The sequence below is a fragment of the Cupressus sempervirens genome, chromosome 9 (genome assembly GCF_028749045.1).
Source record: "Cupressus sempervirens isolate cs-2001-9-10 chromosome 9, ASM2874904v1, whole genome shotgun sequence".
Classification (NCBI taxonomy): domain Eukaryota; kingdom Viridiplantae; phylum Streptophyta; class Pinopsida; order Cupressales; family Cupressaceae; genus Cupressus; species Cupressus sempervirens.
Window position 1 is genome coordinate 757998559 of NC_143126.1, and position 17466 is coordinate 758016024.

Genomic DNA, 17466 nt, shown 5'->3' on the forward strand with positions numbered 1-17466 from the left:
GGGCCATTTAACACTTGAAAATATTTCATTTGAACTATATAGTCAAAGACTATATAAAATCATAATCTCGTTAAAAATATATGGATAGAATACATTTATTTCTCGATGACAGAAATTTGTCCAATGAATAGTCTTTCTTTTCTAAAACTTTGTGGGCTCCACCTTTTTTTTACATTCAACTATCAACTTTTTGGCATTAAATGTTCCACTTTAATCCTTTACTTGAGCATTAACATCCTCTTAGGTGCCCTACCACCTAGTACCACATGGCACCTTGTCATTGGTCCAATGATTTTCCACCTCATCACTAGTCCTGCAGACACATGTTGGCCCATCACATTATCGTGATGAATTTCTTGACCTACCATGTCTATAGCAACAATGCAACCTTCTCCCATGTGTACCTCTTAACCATGTCACCCTCTCAAACTCATCACCACATGTCAAGCCACCATTGGTTTGCACAAACCTCCTCATCATCATCCAATCACTTCCCTTGACCACGTGTTGCAATGTGTCAATCAAATTCTGGAATCACCATGTCATTCACACCATTTCACCATGTCACCTTCTCAAACTCCATGCCATGTGTCAAGCCGCCATTGGTTTGCACAAGCCTCATCATCATTGTCCAGTCACTTCCCTCAGCCACATGTCACAATATTGTAGTCAAATTTTGGACTCACCATGTCATTCATACCATTGTGATACCTCACCAAATGTCATATTTTGTCTCACCATGTCATTCACACCATTGCAACACCTCATCAAATGTCATCTTTTTTCAAGTAATCTTCCTTAAACTGTGTGCCACATGTCACTTGTTCATTTGTCCATATGGCTCCTAATGGGCACCAAGTCATTTTTTTATTGATTCAAAATTTTAAAAATTATATATGTTTCCAAGTTGACACCTGTGCATGTAGAATTTTTCTTGTCTCTAAAAGAAGTGCTTAAGTCATTTTCTCATTGAGTGTTCCAATATAAAAATATAGCTTATATCTCCCATCTCATCAATGTGGGATAAATTTGTTTATTCTTCCTTGCAATATCAACCAACCTCTAACCTTGAAATACATTGGCACCTATATATGACAAAAGCTCTCTATTTTATTTCCCAAATCTACACATCTATATGCTTTATCACTCGTGGAATGGGATGCTTATAACATCAAATTTGGATCTTACTTGGAGACACAACCCCATTTTCCAAATAGCAGGAGTTAAAATGCCAATTTAGCCATCATTCAACCTTCCTAAAATCTTGACCAAGGAGATCCAATGTAGCATCTTTGACATGTGCATCTTACTCTAATTTTCCTTTGATGCAACTATTTTGACATGTGCATATCAAGTTGAACAGATCCATTTCACACCAACAATAGAATTCAAGTGTACTCATATTTGTTTGGTGCTCCATACATTCATTGGGTGATTCAACAACATTTCCCATTTACTCACATACATTGATTTTTCACCCCACATTTTTGATAGTAGAATCAGTCAAACTATTTCCCTTTGTTTGCATAGATTGGGAAGGTAATTGAATAATGGAGGCTCTTAAATGTGATGATACTGCACAAGAAGTTTCCATTACCATTTTGCAATAATGACCATCACTCCATAGTAGAAAATAAATAAATAAAAATCTATTTTGTTTCCATGTGAAGTGACCATCCTTGCTTAGTATTTTTTTTATCCTCATGCATAGGCTCAATACCATGGAAATGACAAATAAATCATTCCCCTCTATTGAAAATTAAAAATAATTGTAACTTGACACAAACGGTCTTGCTTGCACTCTTAGACTAAAGTTTATCCCATTGATTAATAACTAGTAACAAACCATTTCAATGAAAAGAATTTTAGATAGCACTTTCAAATAGACATGACAATGCTGAAGTGGACCATAATAAATGCAATGCTTTGAAACCAGAATCCTTCTCATATGATATTTTCCTTCATCTAATGTTCATTATGCATAGATTTCAAACCCATTTGATTCTAGAAATATGATGTATACATTCTTTAGTGTACTAAAATGATCAAAATGGTTATAACCTCTTTAGAAATCTTCAAAACCCACAATGTTGTACAATATACTAAAATTAATTAGGCCCAAAGTGGGTCCAACTAAAAAAAAAATTATTTTCAAACACCTCACATCTCAAAATACATTGAAGAATCTCCTCATACTGATTTGACTCAAAATTTATCACAGATTGAAGATTTAAAACTCGCCCCAACTTTTTGAAAACTTTCCATTTCATGTTGTGGGCCTTAAAACCAGTCTTAAAAAACTAACAAAAACACTAGATGTGACCCAAAAAAAATTCCACTCTTGTTCTCTAGTCCACATACTATCACCCTGCAAAATATTATCTCATGACATTATAAGTGTTGAAAGCTATTAACTATGAAATTTTTCTTCTCCAAAATGTGTTGCAAGTGAACATGTCATAAATAGGAAAGTGCATTTGGCTTTGACCTCAAACACAAGTCCAACAATCACTTTGAAATATACAACATGAGACATTGGTAAACTTTTATATGGAGAGTATGAATTGTTATAAATTTGTTCAACACTCTCCTCAAGATTTGTGACAAGGGCTTAACTACTTCTTGTGTACTATAATTTGAGTGGTTGTATGAGGTATTGATAGATTAGTCTTTTGGTGCAATGACAATCCCATTCTAACAAGTGGTATCATAGCTTGGTCATAGGGTTGAATCCTCAAACCCTCAGGTGACACTGAGGGGGAGATTGTTAGAAATTGGTAGACTTTTATATGGAGAGTATAAATAGGTGATTTGGTATCATGATGAATAACTAGGAAAATTTGAAAAAGTGTGCAAAGTTGGCTACTGGGAGATGCATAACTTAGTACCTTGACAAAACATAGTTTTTCGTAATCGGAATGAACTTTAAAAAATGTGCAAATGTATTGGTGAAAACTTGTGAATTGTCATACATGGACTATTTTTAGAGTAGAATCCAAGGGTATGATTGGTTTACACCTAACATAATAGACCTAACAATCAATCCATGAAACTACTGCATCACAAAGTTAGAAATTGTAAATGGAATCACACTTGAAAATTGATTAAATAGATTCTTCATAAGCTCAAATCTAGAACATAGCATGTCTCTAACTACTAGAATGTGGTGGTAAAACAATTTCCTCATTTTGGTTAACTAGCTCAAATTTATTCAAGGTCAAATAGGGCTTCACATAATTCTAGATAAAGTGCATCAACAAGACAACAATAAGCAACCAACTTTGGGAAACTTAAAACCCTATCAAAAAATATCCAAATGACCTAAAATCTGAAGCATAGGGTTTTTTATATGCATGCTAACCATTCCCAAAGTGGTGAGTTGTGATCCTTGACTAAGTGTGAAATATTCAAATGCAAAGTAGGCTTTTGAACATTGTTTGATACTTAAACAAAAATGTAGATTTCTCAAATGCTCAAAATAATGCCTCACCAAATGACTCAAAAATGTCAAAATAATGGCGTGAGGTGGTTGAATATACTAAAATAAAGATAATGAGAACTTGGAACATATGATTGGACCCAAAACAACATCTAGGAAGATAGGCACAAAAGACATTTATAGGGGTTGCTTTCACAAAGTTTTCAAATATGTACTCAAAAATCCTATTGTGATTTTGAGTCCCAATAGGTTCTTTGTTGATTTCTAATCTCAAGGAGAACCTATGAAGAATATAGCAATAGAGGAGACATGAGAAAATTAGTGAAGTGTGATTTCTTGAAGGGATGCCAAGTAGATTAGTGATGGAGGTGATAATGAAGTCCAACCAATTAACCAAGAGATGAGTGAATGAAGATCTGAATTTACAAAGTTGGTTGTGTTTTAGAGATCAAACCTACTATTACATTTTAACCATTGTGATAGTAAAAATCCTTTAATCAAGGTTGAGCTAACAATCAATTATAAATCCTTTAATCAAGGTGACATCTAATGGAATGATCCAAAGTCCTCTAACAAGGCCCCTCCTAACACAATGATTAAATCCTTTAACATAGTCACACTTAATAATGGATTTTGTAACCTTTAATAGGGTTAGCTCTTAATCAAGCTCCCTTCAAAAGAGTGAAAAAATGGTAGCATGTTACTTGGTGGCTTTTTCCAATTTGGGTTTCCATGTTAAATCTTTGTGTCATTTTCTTGTGTCAATGTTATGTTATGCATGTTATTTTATAGTTATTTATTTTACTATTAGTCAACCTATAAACATAATAGAGATTTAAAGAATGTTAAGCTGTTGATGATATGTTTTATAGACCTAGCTATTTAATGAGATTGTTTAAGTTTCTTGAAGTTGTTAAAAGTTGAATTGGTACATCTAGACCCAAGGATAACTAATTTGCCCCCCTCTTAGTTATTCTAATCATTCTAACAAATTTTTCACTTACAACTAATATTTAATTGACTTGAAAAAACATGTTATTTTCATGTTAAACTAATTCCAATCTATAAAATTTAGCTTCATGCCTTTACCCTATCCAATAAGGTTTTAGTGATGATATTATTTTTATTATTGAATGGAAACATATACCTCTCATTCTTCGTTTTAGTTTTAGTGTACTCCATTATGATCACAAATATATAGATTCACTAAGATTTTGGGTGCTACTTCTTATGTCTCTATAATTGTCATGTCTTTGATTTGTTGAAGTTTGCAAAATAAACATACAGGATCAAATAAAAAACAAAAACTACCTTCTACAAGAAAGGGTAGAAAGAAAACAATTTCCATATTCATCAAAAGAAAAAACATTACAATGTGTAGATTCTTGCAAGACAAATTGCAATGAAGCAATCAATTACTTTTATAGAAATCAATAGTTCTAAAAATAAAAAATCTAGGTCAATCTAAAAAATATTTAACTAGAACTAGATATGCAAAATATGTAAACAAGAGTCTAACTAGCTAGACTCGTAAATTTAGGCTCGACTAAGTGAAATTAAACTAGAGCATGAATATGCAAACATGTGGTTAATTATACATTAAAATATGCATTAAAATATTCTCTAGCATATGCATAGTTAATTAAAGCAACATATGCAAATGATCCTAATTCAACAAATATACATGTTCTAGCATGATTTTCTTTCATTTCAATAGAAAGTGAAACACTAATGATAATATATCATAAACATAAAAAATAAAATAATAAGATCCATTAATTTTTTTTTATAAAATAAATTTTAAAATGAACAACAAAATACATACAATTACAATTCAATTGAAAAGAAGAAATTAGTCAACTACCATTACTCAAAAAATATTTAACTATAATATCAGTAATATAATAAATTATATACTAACAACACAATATCCTTATTAGTCAAGCCCTTGAGTGGAGATTCATTCATATCCATTAGGATTTCATCATCAATAATATACTGAAAATATTAGGAAAAATAGTACCTAGACAATTAGGTGAATTGCCATACTATTTCATTTTAATGGTATAATTATAGTTGCTATCATAATTTTTTTTTTTGAATAAATTAAATTGTTAGAGTAATTTTAAATCTAACTATAATTATTTTTATTAATAAGAATGTCCATAAACCTATGAGCTTGAATAAATTGAAAAAATATCATCCACATTTATAGCCCTTTTTACCTTCCATCAAAAAACAATTTTCAAGACAAATAATATTCAAAATTTGAAAAATATTTTTGACATGATTCCAATCACTTATTGAGCTAACCAATGAGGAGTCATGAAATAAGATAGAGTTGCATCACTAGTCTTTTATAAATAATACAATTTCTAAGGTTGTAGTCACAATTTCAAAGAAAATGACACACATACACACACATTTGTACACATCCACATGTAGAAACATGTAAAATACATACATATGCATTTGTGCATGCAGACGCACACACACACGCACATGCACATGCACATGCACATCACATGCACACGCACATGCACACACACATGCACATCACACGCACACGCACACGCACATGCAGACATGCACACACACACACTCACACATGCGCATGCACACACACGCACACACACACACACACACACACACACACACACACACACACACACACACACGCACGCACGCACGCACGCACGCACGCATGCACACACACGCGCGCGCGCGCGCACACACACACACACACACACCTTGCCTTCTTCTTATATGGTTTTAGGAAATTCCTCATCACTATTTTTCACATTATTTTAAGTTGACATATCAACTTGATTAAATCTTGAAACACCATTAAAATAATTATATATTATAACATTAAAAAAATTTCAATGGTTCTTTTTTTTTTTTGTCATTTAAACATTGTCGTTCTCCTGTACACTATGTGTACTAAAGTTTTATTGCCCCTAGCTATCAAGATGAGATTAAAAAATATTTTGAAATCTAGCTTGCATTTTACCACTCATTAATTTTACACACTTCATATTGTTGTAAATAAAAATTAATATTTAGTTTACACTAAATTAACCAATTCATTTTAATGATGATAAATAGTACTGTAAAATAAACTTCATTCATAATTTTTAAGAAAAGGAGACAAACACACAATGGACACACACACACACATGTCCACACATACTCACATGTGTGCATGTGCGCCCCCCCCCCCCCCCCCCCCCCACACATACACATACACAAAAACCAAAAGCACATGCTTGTGCACATACACACCCCCTTATATAGATCTAGGAAATTCCTCATCACCATTTTTCACATTCTTTTAAGATAACATATCACCTTGTTTAAATCTTGAAAGACGATTAAAATTATTTTATTTCTTCATTTAAATACAATTGTTCTTGTACACTACTTGTACTAGATTTTTCCTACCTATAGCCATCAAGATGAAATGAAAAAATATTTTGAAATCTAGGTTGAATTATTTTGTCACACATTAGTCTTATAGACTTCATATTGTTGTAAAGAAAAAATAATATTTAGTTTACATTAAATTAACCAATTAATTTTAATGATGATATATCCTACTCTAAAACAAAATTCACTCACATTCATATAGATCAAGGAATTAAAAATTTGGAAGTAAATCCTTCTAGCCTCCAAGCATCACTCTTGTTATAGCCTTGTAGATTTGTTATGCAAATCAATTTTGACTTAAAACAAACATTTTTTATTGTGCTTATATGTATATTTTACATTCTCAATTCTTTATAATAGTTTGTAGGTATAGGTATTTTAAGATCATGATAATTTCATATAGATAGTCAATTTCCTCACTATAAATAAAGGTTTAATTTTCTTAAAATGATGTTATAGTTTATATTAAAAATGTTAAGTATCAAGTAACTATTACTTTGATTGTTTACTAATTTATAAAGATTTTTGAATGTTATTTATAAGTTACATAAAATTATATGTGTTTTTAAATTATAGATTGAAAAGGTGCAATTTGATAAAATATTGAAATACATTCAATATGGAAAAGAAGATGGAGCTAAATTGTTAACAGGCGGCAATTCTTTGGGTGAAAAGGGATTTTACATTGAACCTACAATATTTGCAGATGTTGAGGTACTTTGTATGCACTCAAAAAATACTTTTATTTAAATGATTAGTTGTTGGTATGAATAATTTTAATTTGAAAGCATTGTTATGTCCAATGCAGGATAATATGAGAATTGCACAAGAAGAAATATTTGGACCAGTTATGTCAATTTTAAAATTCAAGTAAGAATGAAATATATTAATGTATCAAAATTATTTTGTAATGTTTCACTATGTCATTTGTCCTCGATAGAATTTTATTTTTTATATTTATTCTTTTAAAATTTATTTATACTTCATTTATGATTTTATTGGCAGGACTATAGAGGAAGTCATAGAAAGAGGAAACAAAACAATATATGGTCTAGTAGCTGGAATTCTCACTTGCAATATAAATACAGCTAATAGAATTGCTAGATCTCTTCATGTTGGAAGGGTGTGGATTAATAGCTTCTATGCAAGTAGTGCAGATTGCCCACTAGGGGGCTATAAGATGAGTGGAATTGGGAGAGAATATGGACTTAAAGGTCTTGAAAGTTATTTACAAGTCAAGTGTGTTATTACTCCACTTCAAGATTCCCCATGGTTATAATAAACTCAAGATGTCTATACTATAACATTATCTTGTAATCTATTGAAGATCATTATATTTTAATATATTTTATCAATTTATTCTAATAAAAATTAAATAATATCAATTTAGACTATAAAAATACAAAATAGGAGGACTTTTTGGTGATATGATATTCTGTTTAACATTTGCTACAAGAACTTATGATATCCCTCTCCAAGTACATTATAATATAATTATATATTTTAAGTCTTAGACTTAAAGTTTAAGTGTATACATTAGCCTTTTGTATTTATTTTGTTGTCTAGGGGTCATAAACATATTTAAATATTTTGAATCTTTTTGAAACAAATATATTTGAGCTGGATAAACAATTCAAAACTTTTATGCTCACAATTTTGAAATATTCTATGAATGCGTTTTTTTCTTTCAATTTCTTTATATAAAAGTACAAAATTGATAATTTTAAACTTGATATTATCAAAGTTCAAAATAGTTATATGAAAATTAACCTTAAAAAATATTGATAAATATGAATATTGACAACAAAAAATATAATACAATTGATAGGCTTACTATGGAAAAGACCTCCACCACATTTTTTTTTGATTTTTTGATGGATGTTTAGCTGGAAATAGGTTTAGTAGAACATGGTATGTTGTCATTGATGATGACTACCATTCCTTTTCATGGCCATTTTGGAGATCAAACGATTTACTAGAAATTTTCAACTTAGAGAAATTTCACTTTACCAAAATCATTGTTTAGCCTATGAAATAGATGGATTTAACAGGACTAGATGCAGAGGAGTTAGAGCATGCAATTGCAGAGCATGGAAGTAGACATATGATTTTTCTAATTTGATCATCACAAGGTTTGCAATGATTTCATTATGGAGGTATTTATTTATGAGTATAGAGTTGACAATTTGTGTGAAGAACAAGGTAGTTCAATAATAATTTATACTAGTATGGTGAATTTTTTTGACAATTAGTTTTGTTAATTGATATATTTTGGTAGAGCTAACATAAGATTCATCATATTTAAGTTGACTTAACTTAGGCTGACATGAGTTAAGTCTTTAGTTAGGACATCATATTTTGCTAAAGCTTAACATAAAATGTTCAAGCATAGTGAATGCTACAAGTGAGTTTGGTAAAGGAAAATAAGCCAAATTGTGTTTTGTATCAAATCTATGTTGTATATAAACAGTGAGCTCTAGGCGAGTACTTGATTGTAGTTGTATTCCCAAACTCTTATTTTTTACTTATGCCTTTAACAAGGAACTTATTACTATAGTAGAAAGATCATTTATGACTAACATATCCACTAGGTTTATACCCTTAAATATGTTCTACTAAAAAAAAAATCATTGTGTTATGAGTTCTCTAATTTTTGATGTGTTATGTTTTAGCTAATTTTCTATATATTGTGTATGCTTATTGTGCAATTAGTTTGAAGTTTATAAAAGAGACCTAGAATATTTATTCATTCCCCTCTTAGTAGTATTCAATCCTATCATGTCTTATGTTGTGCCAGGAAAACATGTTCATGAAACACTTTGTAGCTATAATTTTTGTATGGAAACCACAATTTTTTTTGCAACTTTTTTGTTTTAGGAAAAAATACCACTATAAATCCCTAGTATGGTCATTTCAAATGAAACAAATAGAAACATAAAATCCAAATATCCACACAACAATAAGCCCATTTTATGAAAATTAGTTTCCTTATATTTAGAATTTGATAAATGGACAAAATATTCACCTAATGTTTATTATTTTATCAAATATTATTAGAGATAGTTTGTTAGTTATTATTGATTCATTACATTCCTCCACTAAAGATAAGAAGCAATAAACTTATACTAGATCTTTTATTCAAAATTATATACCATAGCTATTGTCTAGTAGATTTACATATTTATTGGATCACATTAAATGATATTAGATTTAACTTAGAAGAACTCAAATATTATGTCTTGTTGTAAGTAGATGAATTTGTTAAGTAAAATCTATTGCAAATGGAAACTACTTTCCAACTAAAAATGAATTCGTTATTAGCAAAAGCTATTGTAAATTATTGTACCAATGATGTGTTAGAAATATAAGAGGAGTAATTAAGAGTGGAGGCATGAATTAGTTACAACAAAATAAATCCTAGATCCCTTAGATGCCAATACAAAATTTAAATAAATAATTGAATATTGATGAAGCTCGGTAAACACACATAATGTTGTAACTCAATAATAACTGGATTACCTTGGTAAATGATTAACATATAAACCTTTAGATGTTCTCTATGATTACCATTAGTTTAACTTAGTTGCAAAAAATAAAAGAAAATAGCATGAATACATTTGACACTAGGATTTAACGTGGAAACCCAATTTGGAAAAAACCCTCAATTGCAACTAGTTATTGATTTTCACTCTTTTGAAGTGAGCTCTGCTAGGAGCCAACCCTATTAAAGGTTACAAAACACACTATTAGGAGTGACCCTATTAAAAGATTTAATCACCTTCTTAGGAGTGGCCTTATTAGAGGTCTTGAGAACAATTGAATGGAATTGCCACCTTGTTAGAGGATTTGCAAAAAGTTGTTAAACCAACTCTATTAGGAAATTTAGATCACTAATACAATGGTTAGAGAGTAACAATGAGATGACCTAATTTGAATGCAACTAAATTGTTGATTACAGATCTTTGTTCAGGCTTGTACTTGATCCTTCCTGATTGAATAAATCTTTTCTATTCCACAAGGATATTTTTCTTATCCTTCAAATTTGCTTCCTCTGCTCATCATTAGATCTTCAATCATATCATCATCTCTTACACATTTATACAATTTGAAATAACAACTTGACCTTAGACTTATATCTTCCACTTTATCAAGTTGGCTCAAATCCAATTTAAAATAATCAATATTCATCACCTTATTCCGTTGGAATCAATAGATAAACCAATTAAGCTTAATACAACAAAATAAGAAAATCCTTCACTAGGTGACCCAGATCGACAAAAACTAACTCTGAAACAATTTCTTGTGTAAACCAATAGAAGCTTGATTAACACTTAAAACTTAAAAAAATCCTTTGGGAACCTAGTGAGCTTGGTTAGCATTAGTTCCATCCAACTTTCCTTCATTACCCAAGTGAGATGGGTTAACACTCACTTTCTACAACTTTCCTTCGACATCTGAGTGAACTCCATAGACACTTCCTTCTAAACTAGGCTAACATAGGAATGCTCAGTAGACACTAAGAATTGTCTTCACTGCCAGAGTGAGCTTGGCATTTACTAACTGGTAATGATATGACATTTGTGTAACATCAAAGACAACACACAATTAACTAATTATATCCAACAATCTCCCTCTTTAGCATTGATGGTAACACAACATGTCATAGCACAATGAAATTTTTGATTTGGCCTTGAGAACTCACTCTGTCAGTATGAGCTCTTCCTTTTACTAGATTCTATCTACAACACCTATTACCAAGTTTATTCAAAACATTCTTCCTCTTTCAGCAAACTTTTTCTTTTGAAAACTTATCCCTCTCTAGTTTCTTAATTTATTCTGGTTCCAAAATTTTCTCAAAGATATGACAATAAACTTCTCCCTCTTTGACAACACATGCCAAAGATAATAATTTTGTAAATACTAATGTACCTTAAGTACTAATTCATCTACAATATTCCCTTACCAATTTTGACCAACTTATTGATCTTCAACAGGTTTTGGTTGATGCATTCACTAAACTTCATTTAGTGAATTTTAGATAGGATAATGACTCCTAGCTTACCTCTTAGATATATAAATGAATCCTTAGGTAATGACTTGGTGAATATGTCTTCAATCTATTCCTTTATATTCACATATTCCAATCTGACTTCTTTATGTTGCACTAACTCTCTTAAGAAGTGATATTTTATAGCAATATGCTTTGTTTTGGAGTGCATTAATAGATTCTTTGATATAGTTATTGCACTGGTGTTATCACAATATATGGCAACTAGATCTTTGATCTCTACCTGCATTCCTTCCAATAGTTGTTTGAACAAAAAAATGTTAGAACAATTGACTGATGTTGCTACATATTTTGCCTCTAGTGAGGATTGAGATGTACAAATTTTCTTCTTGCTTGTCCAAGATACTAGTCTTTTACCAAGAAAGAATTCTCTACCACTAGTGATTTTTCTGACATGAAGACTTCTTACCCAATTAACATCAGTAAATACTTTCAAGTCTACATTTCCTCCAAGTTTTTACAATAAACCATAGTCTTCACTACCTTTTAGATACCTCATGATTCTTTTGATTTCCATCATATGATTTTTCTTAGGATTTTCTAAGAATCTTGCCATTATTCTGACTACTAGAGCAATATCAGGCCTTGTGTGTACTATATATTGCAATTTTCCTATCATTGATCTATATGGCATGGTCTTATCTACTTCTTTGGAATCATCATTTTTGGAGAGATTATGTCTACTAGACATAGGTGTTCCAACTAGTCTTGAATCTTCTATTCCAAATTTCTTCAGTATCTCCTTGATACACTTAGATTGAGTGATGTAGATACCATTATTGTTCTATTGTATTTGCAATCCAACAAAGAATTTTATTTCACCAAACACGAAAATCTCAAATTCTTTACTCATTTCTTTTGAGAATGCTTTGCATAAGTCATCATTTCCTATAAATAGAGTATCATCAACAAATATTTTTGCCAACACAATCTTCTTATCTAGTCCTTCCTTGATATATAGACTACTATTATCATTAGTCCTTTTAAAAAAAATCTATTGGACTAACTGTCAGCCTTCCCCTTTGAAATTTGTGACATGGCTTAACTACCTCCTATGTGCTCTATAAGTCTAGTGGTTGTATCAGGCATTAAAAGGTCAATCTTTCAGTGCAACAACAACTCTAACTTGTAACAAGGGGTATCAGAACTTGGTCATAGGTTCGAATCTCCTTAGGTAATACTGAGGGGGAAATTTTTGTACTAACTACCAGCCTTCCCCTTTGAGATTTCTAACATGGCTTAACCACCTCATGTATGTTCTATAAGTCTAGTAGTTTTATTAGGCATTAATAGGTTGATCTTTTGGTGCAACTATAACTCTAGCTTGTAACACAATATGTACCAAGTAATTATGGAGTCTTTCATACCAAGCTCTGGGAGCTTACTTGAGACCATATAATGCTTTATAGTATATGCAATATCATGGTCAACCAAACTATGCTCTTAAGTGGTAATAAAAAATCAAAAAATTAGGGTTATGTCAACTTGATGTGCAATTTTCTACTTGTTATTAACTTTATATCAAAAAGTTAAGAGTAAAGAATCTCTAGAAAATTGAATCTAGTTTTTAAACTACTAGGACTTATCTCAAAAAAAAAAAAATTGATTGGTCAAAATTTTGAATTTTAATGCAATATTACAAAAAATTTAGAACAAAAATAAGAAGTAGACTTATGTCTGACCACCTTAATCAAAAGCAAATGATAATTTTTTTGATAATATTATAGATATAAGTAGTAGACTCATGCCTGGATGTGACACATATTTTTGGGTATTTTTATTCTAAATAAATAATAATAAATTAATTTTTGACTTTAGTATTTTTGGAATAAAAAAAACTCTCGTGTCTAACCACCTTAACTAATTCAAAACTCTGCAAAATTCATTTTTTCATTTCTGTCCCTTATAGTAGAAGAAACATAGAATGTGATGCATCTTTTGGATTTAAAAAATGTTGTGCCATTTGAAAATTATAGTTGTTTTTCAAGTAGTGTGTTAGTCAGCACTTTATATGTAGCTCCATTAGAAAATAAGTAATAATTACTTACTAAACTCATAATTTGATAAACCTTACATTTATGGAAAGATAAGAACATTCTTAGGAAACCCTTTTCATTTCATCAAATTTTGGTGAAAAAAAAGTTGTCAGCTACATGTTTGAAGTAAAAATCATACAAAAACAAGCCAAAAGCACATTTAAAGAATTTTTTTAAAGTTGACCATATAGGTTTAGTATCAAAAAATATAGTAGACCTTATAAAGATATTAATTATTTTCATTTAGTATTAGGGTGGGTAGGAAAAATGTTGAAATAGATTTTGAAATGGTTTGAGATATTTCAAAACTATAGATTTTTTAGATCACCATTTTTTGGCACACCATGATCCTACACATACCCTTTATGTAACTTGCAAACCATGTCTTTTTTTCTAGGATCTACAAAACCTTCTAGTTGTTCAATATAGACTTCTTCATCAAAAATTCCATTCAAGAATGCAGATTTAACATCCATTTGATATACTTTAAATCCTTTATGTGCTGCATATGCTAGCAAAGTTCTAACACCTTCTAGTCTTGCCACATGAGAAAAAGTCTCACCATAGTCAATACCTTCTTCTTGAGAATAACCTTTGCACACCAATCATGCTTTGTTTCTTGATACTTTTCCATCTTCATTCAACTTATTTCTAAATACCCATTTTGTACCAATTACATTTTTATCCTTGGGTCTAGGAACAAGAGTCCAAGTTTTGTTCTTTTCTATCTATTGTATCTTTTCATTCATTGGTTCAATCCAACTTTCATTTCCCAGAGCATCCTTAACACTTCTAGGTTCAAATTTAGCAAGTAAACATGCACTTTTTAATTTTCTTCTTCTCATTGTTCCATCTGATTTGTCTGTAATGATCTGATCAGGTGCATGATGTCTTCTAACATATCTTGCTAACACAGGGTCTTTGGTCTTTGAATGAGTTCCACAATCTTCTTTTTGAATTTTAGTTTTAAGCTTGGTTCCTTCTATTTGTGACTCAAGTCCATTAGGCTTGATTTGAACTAGCTTAGTAGCCTTTGATTGTGACTCGGGTACTTGCAGCTTAGGTTGTACAATTTGTAACTTGGTAACTATAGGAGTTTTTTGGGACTCGACAGATGAAGCTTCTTTTCTCTTAGATAGATTTGGGAGGTATCAAGTTCATAGTAAATGAATCTTCTATAGTCTTCAGGTTTCTTGTTGATTTCTTCTTCACTCTTTTTTGCAAATTCATCAATTCTGACATTTGCATTTTCTATAATTTTGTGAGTAGACAAATTCAAACATCTATATGCTTTACTTCTGCAAGAGTATCCTAGAAATATGCCTTCATCACCTTTTACACCAAATTTTCCTTTTCGAGATTCTTTTAGTATATAATATTTGTTGCCAAATGCTTTCAAGTAACTTACATTGGGTTTGTATCTATACTATAGCTGATAAGGTGTCTTGTTTGAATATTTCTTCAACTAAACTCTATTAAAGGTATAAATTGTACTGATGATAGCTTCCTTTCAGTATTTGAGAGCAACATTCTTTTCAATCATTAGGGTTCTTGCACAATCCATGATAGATCTATTTCTTATTTCTACTATACCATTTTGTTGTGGTGTACTAGGGGTTGATACTTGTCTTTTGATTCCTCTTTCAATGCAAAAATTATTGAATTCATGGGAGATGAATTCACCACCTTTCTCTAATATTAAGCATTTCAAGATCTTTCTAGTTTCTTTTACTACTCTTGCTAGATACCACTTGAATTTTTAAAAGGCTTTTGATTTTTCTTTTAGGTACATTACTATCATCATTCTAGAGTAGTCATCAACAAAAAGAATGAAAAAATTTTATCCACTATAACTTTTTATTCCAATATGTCCACATAAATCTATATGAACAATTTCCAAGACTTCTTCTGATTGATAGTCTTTTGTTTTGAAGCTAGTCTTTCCCATCTTACCAATTTGATAATTCTTACATAGACTCATGTTAGGTTTCTTCAAACTAAGAATACCTCTTACTCTTCTATGCTTACTTATCTTGACTAGATTATCAAAATTCACATGACATAGCCTTCTGTGGCATAACCAACTTTCCTCTACTTGAGCAATAAAACACGAACAATCACTGAGATCAAGATAAAATAGATTACTTTTTGTTTTCTTTCCAGATCCAACAAGATTTTCTTTTCCATCCAGTAGTTTGGCTTGTCCATTCATGAATTCTACCTTGAATCCAATGTTATTCAACTATGCCACACTTAGTAGATTATGATTTATTCCTTCAAACCAATAAGCATTATCAAATACAAGTTCTTTAGTCAACAAGATACATCCTTTTACTTTTATGTTATAAGGTTCATTGTTTCCAAATATTATACTACCTCCATCACAATATTCCATTTGCTCATATTTTTTTTTGTCACCAGTCATATGATGTGAGAAACCACTATCAATAATCCATATATCATTTTTGCTAACATGAGAGATAAGTGTCATCTTATCTCCTTCATCATCAAATCCATCTTTCACAACAATATATACCATTTCATCTTCACTATTATCAAAATCTTTAGCTATAAAATAAGATTTCTTAGCTTTTTCCTTGAAGCTCTTATAGTTCTTCGAGTCCTTCTTGCTTTTATTCTTGTTACTTTTCTTCTCATCCTTAATTTCCTTCTTTGGACACCTAGCAGCAATGTGACCAACTTTGTCACAAGAAAAGCAGATCAAAGGAACTTTACCTTTGTACTTTCCTCTTCCTTTGAAATACTTCCTTGCAAGAAAGGCTTCAACAACTTTAAGATCATTATCTAAACTTTCTTCTAATGATCCATCTTCTCCACTTCCTAATTGACTTGACTTTGACTTTTTACCCTTTTCTTTGAGTGAAAGTTTAGCTTTAAATGTAGATTCAATATTCTTTGGAGTAGAAACATAGTTATCATATTTGTCTAATTCAAAAGCTATTAACCTTCTAACTAGAGCATCCAAGCCTATTTTATTATTTGGATCACATCTCATTTCTTGAATAGTAGATATTCTAATTGCATAAATAGGAAGAAGATTTTTGAGCAATTTACTTATAGCAATTTCCTCCTTGATGTCTCTTCTAGATGCTTTGAATACACTTATACTGGCCTTGATCCTTTCCACATATTTTTCAATGTTTTCATCTTCTCTCATTCTCATTTGATCAAATTGTCATCTAAGGCTTTCTACTTTGGCTCCTCTTACATTATCATCTCCTCCATAGATATCTTTCAATTTTTTCCACATTTCAAAAGTAGTTTTGCAATATTTTACCTCATCAAATTTAGCATAACTAAGAGTAGATGCAATGTCAATCATCATGATATTATGATTCTTCTTTTTAGCAATGTCTTCAACTAATAATGTTCCAGTGGGAGTCTTATATTCAGCATCAAGATACTTGTAACCGAAGTCACTAACAGTAGCTTTATGTAATCTCATAAGTCCTTTCCATGTTACAAAATTGTCT

General features: G+C 30.7%; 1 protein-coding gene across 2 annotated transcripts in view; it reads left to right on the forward strand.

The window, feature by feature from the left end:
* Positions 1-8223, forward strand: part of LOC149540889 (aldehyde dehydrogenase 1-like) — a 200839-nt gene extending 192616 nt beyond the window's left edge. Inside the window, exons 8-10 of one of the 2 annotated variants that reach the window (XM_089799752.1) lie at positions 7445-7582; positions 7677-7738; positions 7874-8223. In XM_089799752.1, coding sequence (XP_089655878.1) covers positions 7445-7582; positions 7677-7738; positions 7874-8147 — 474 coding nt within the window. In that variant the 3' untranslated portion in view covers positions 8148-8223. The remainder of the gene's footprint in view (positions 1-7444; positions 7583-7676; positions 7739-7873) is intronic. The other variant, XM_089799753.1, reaches the window with a different exon arrangement.
* Positions 8224-17466: the final 9243 nt, after the last annotated feature.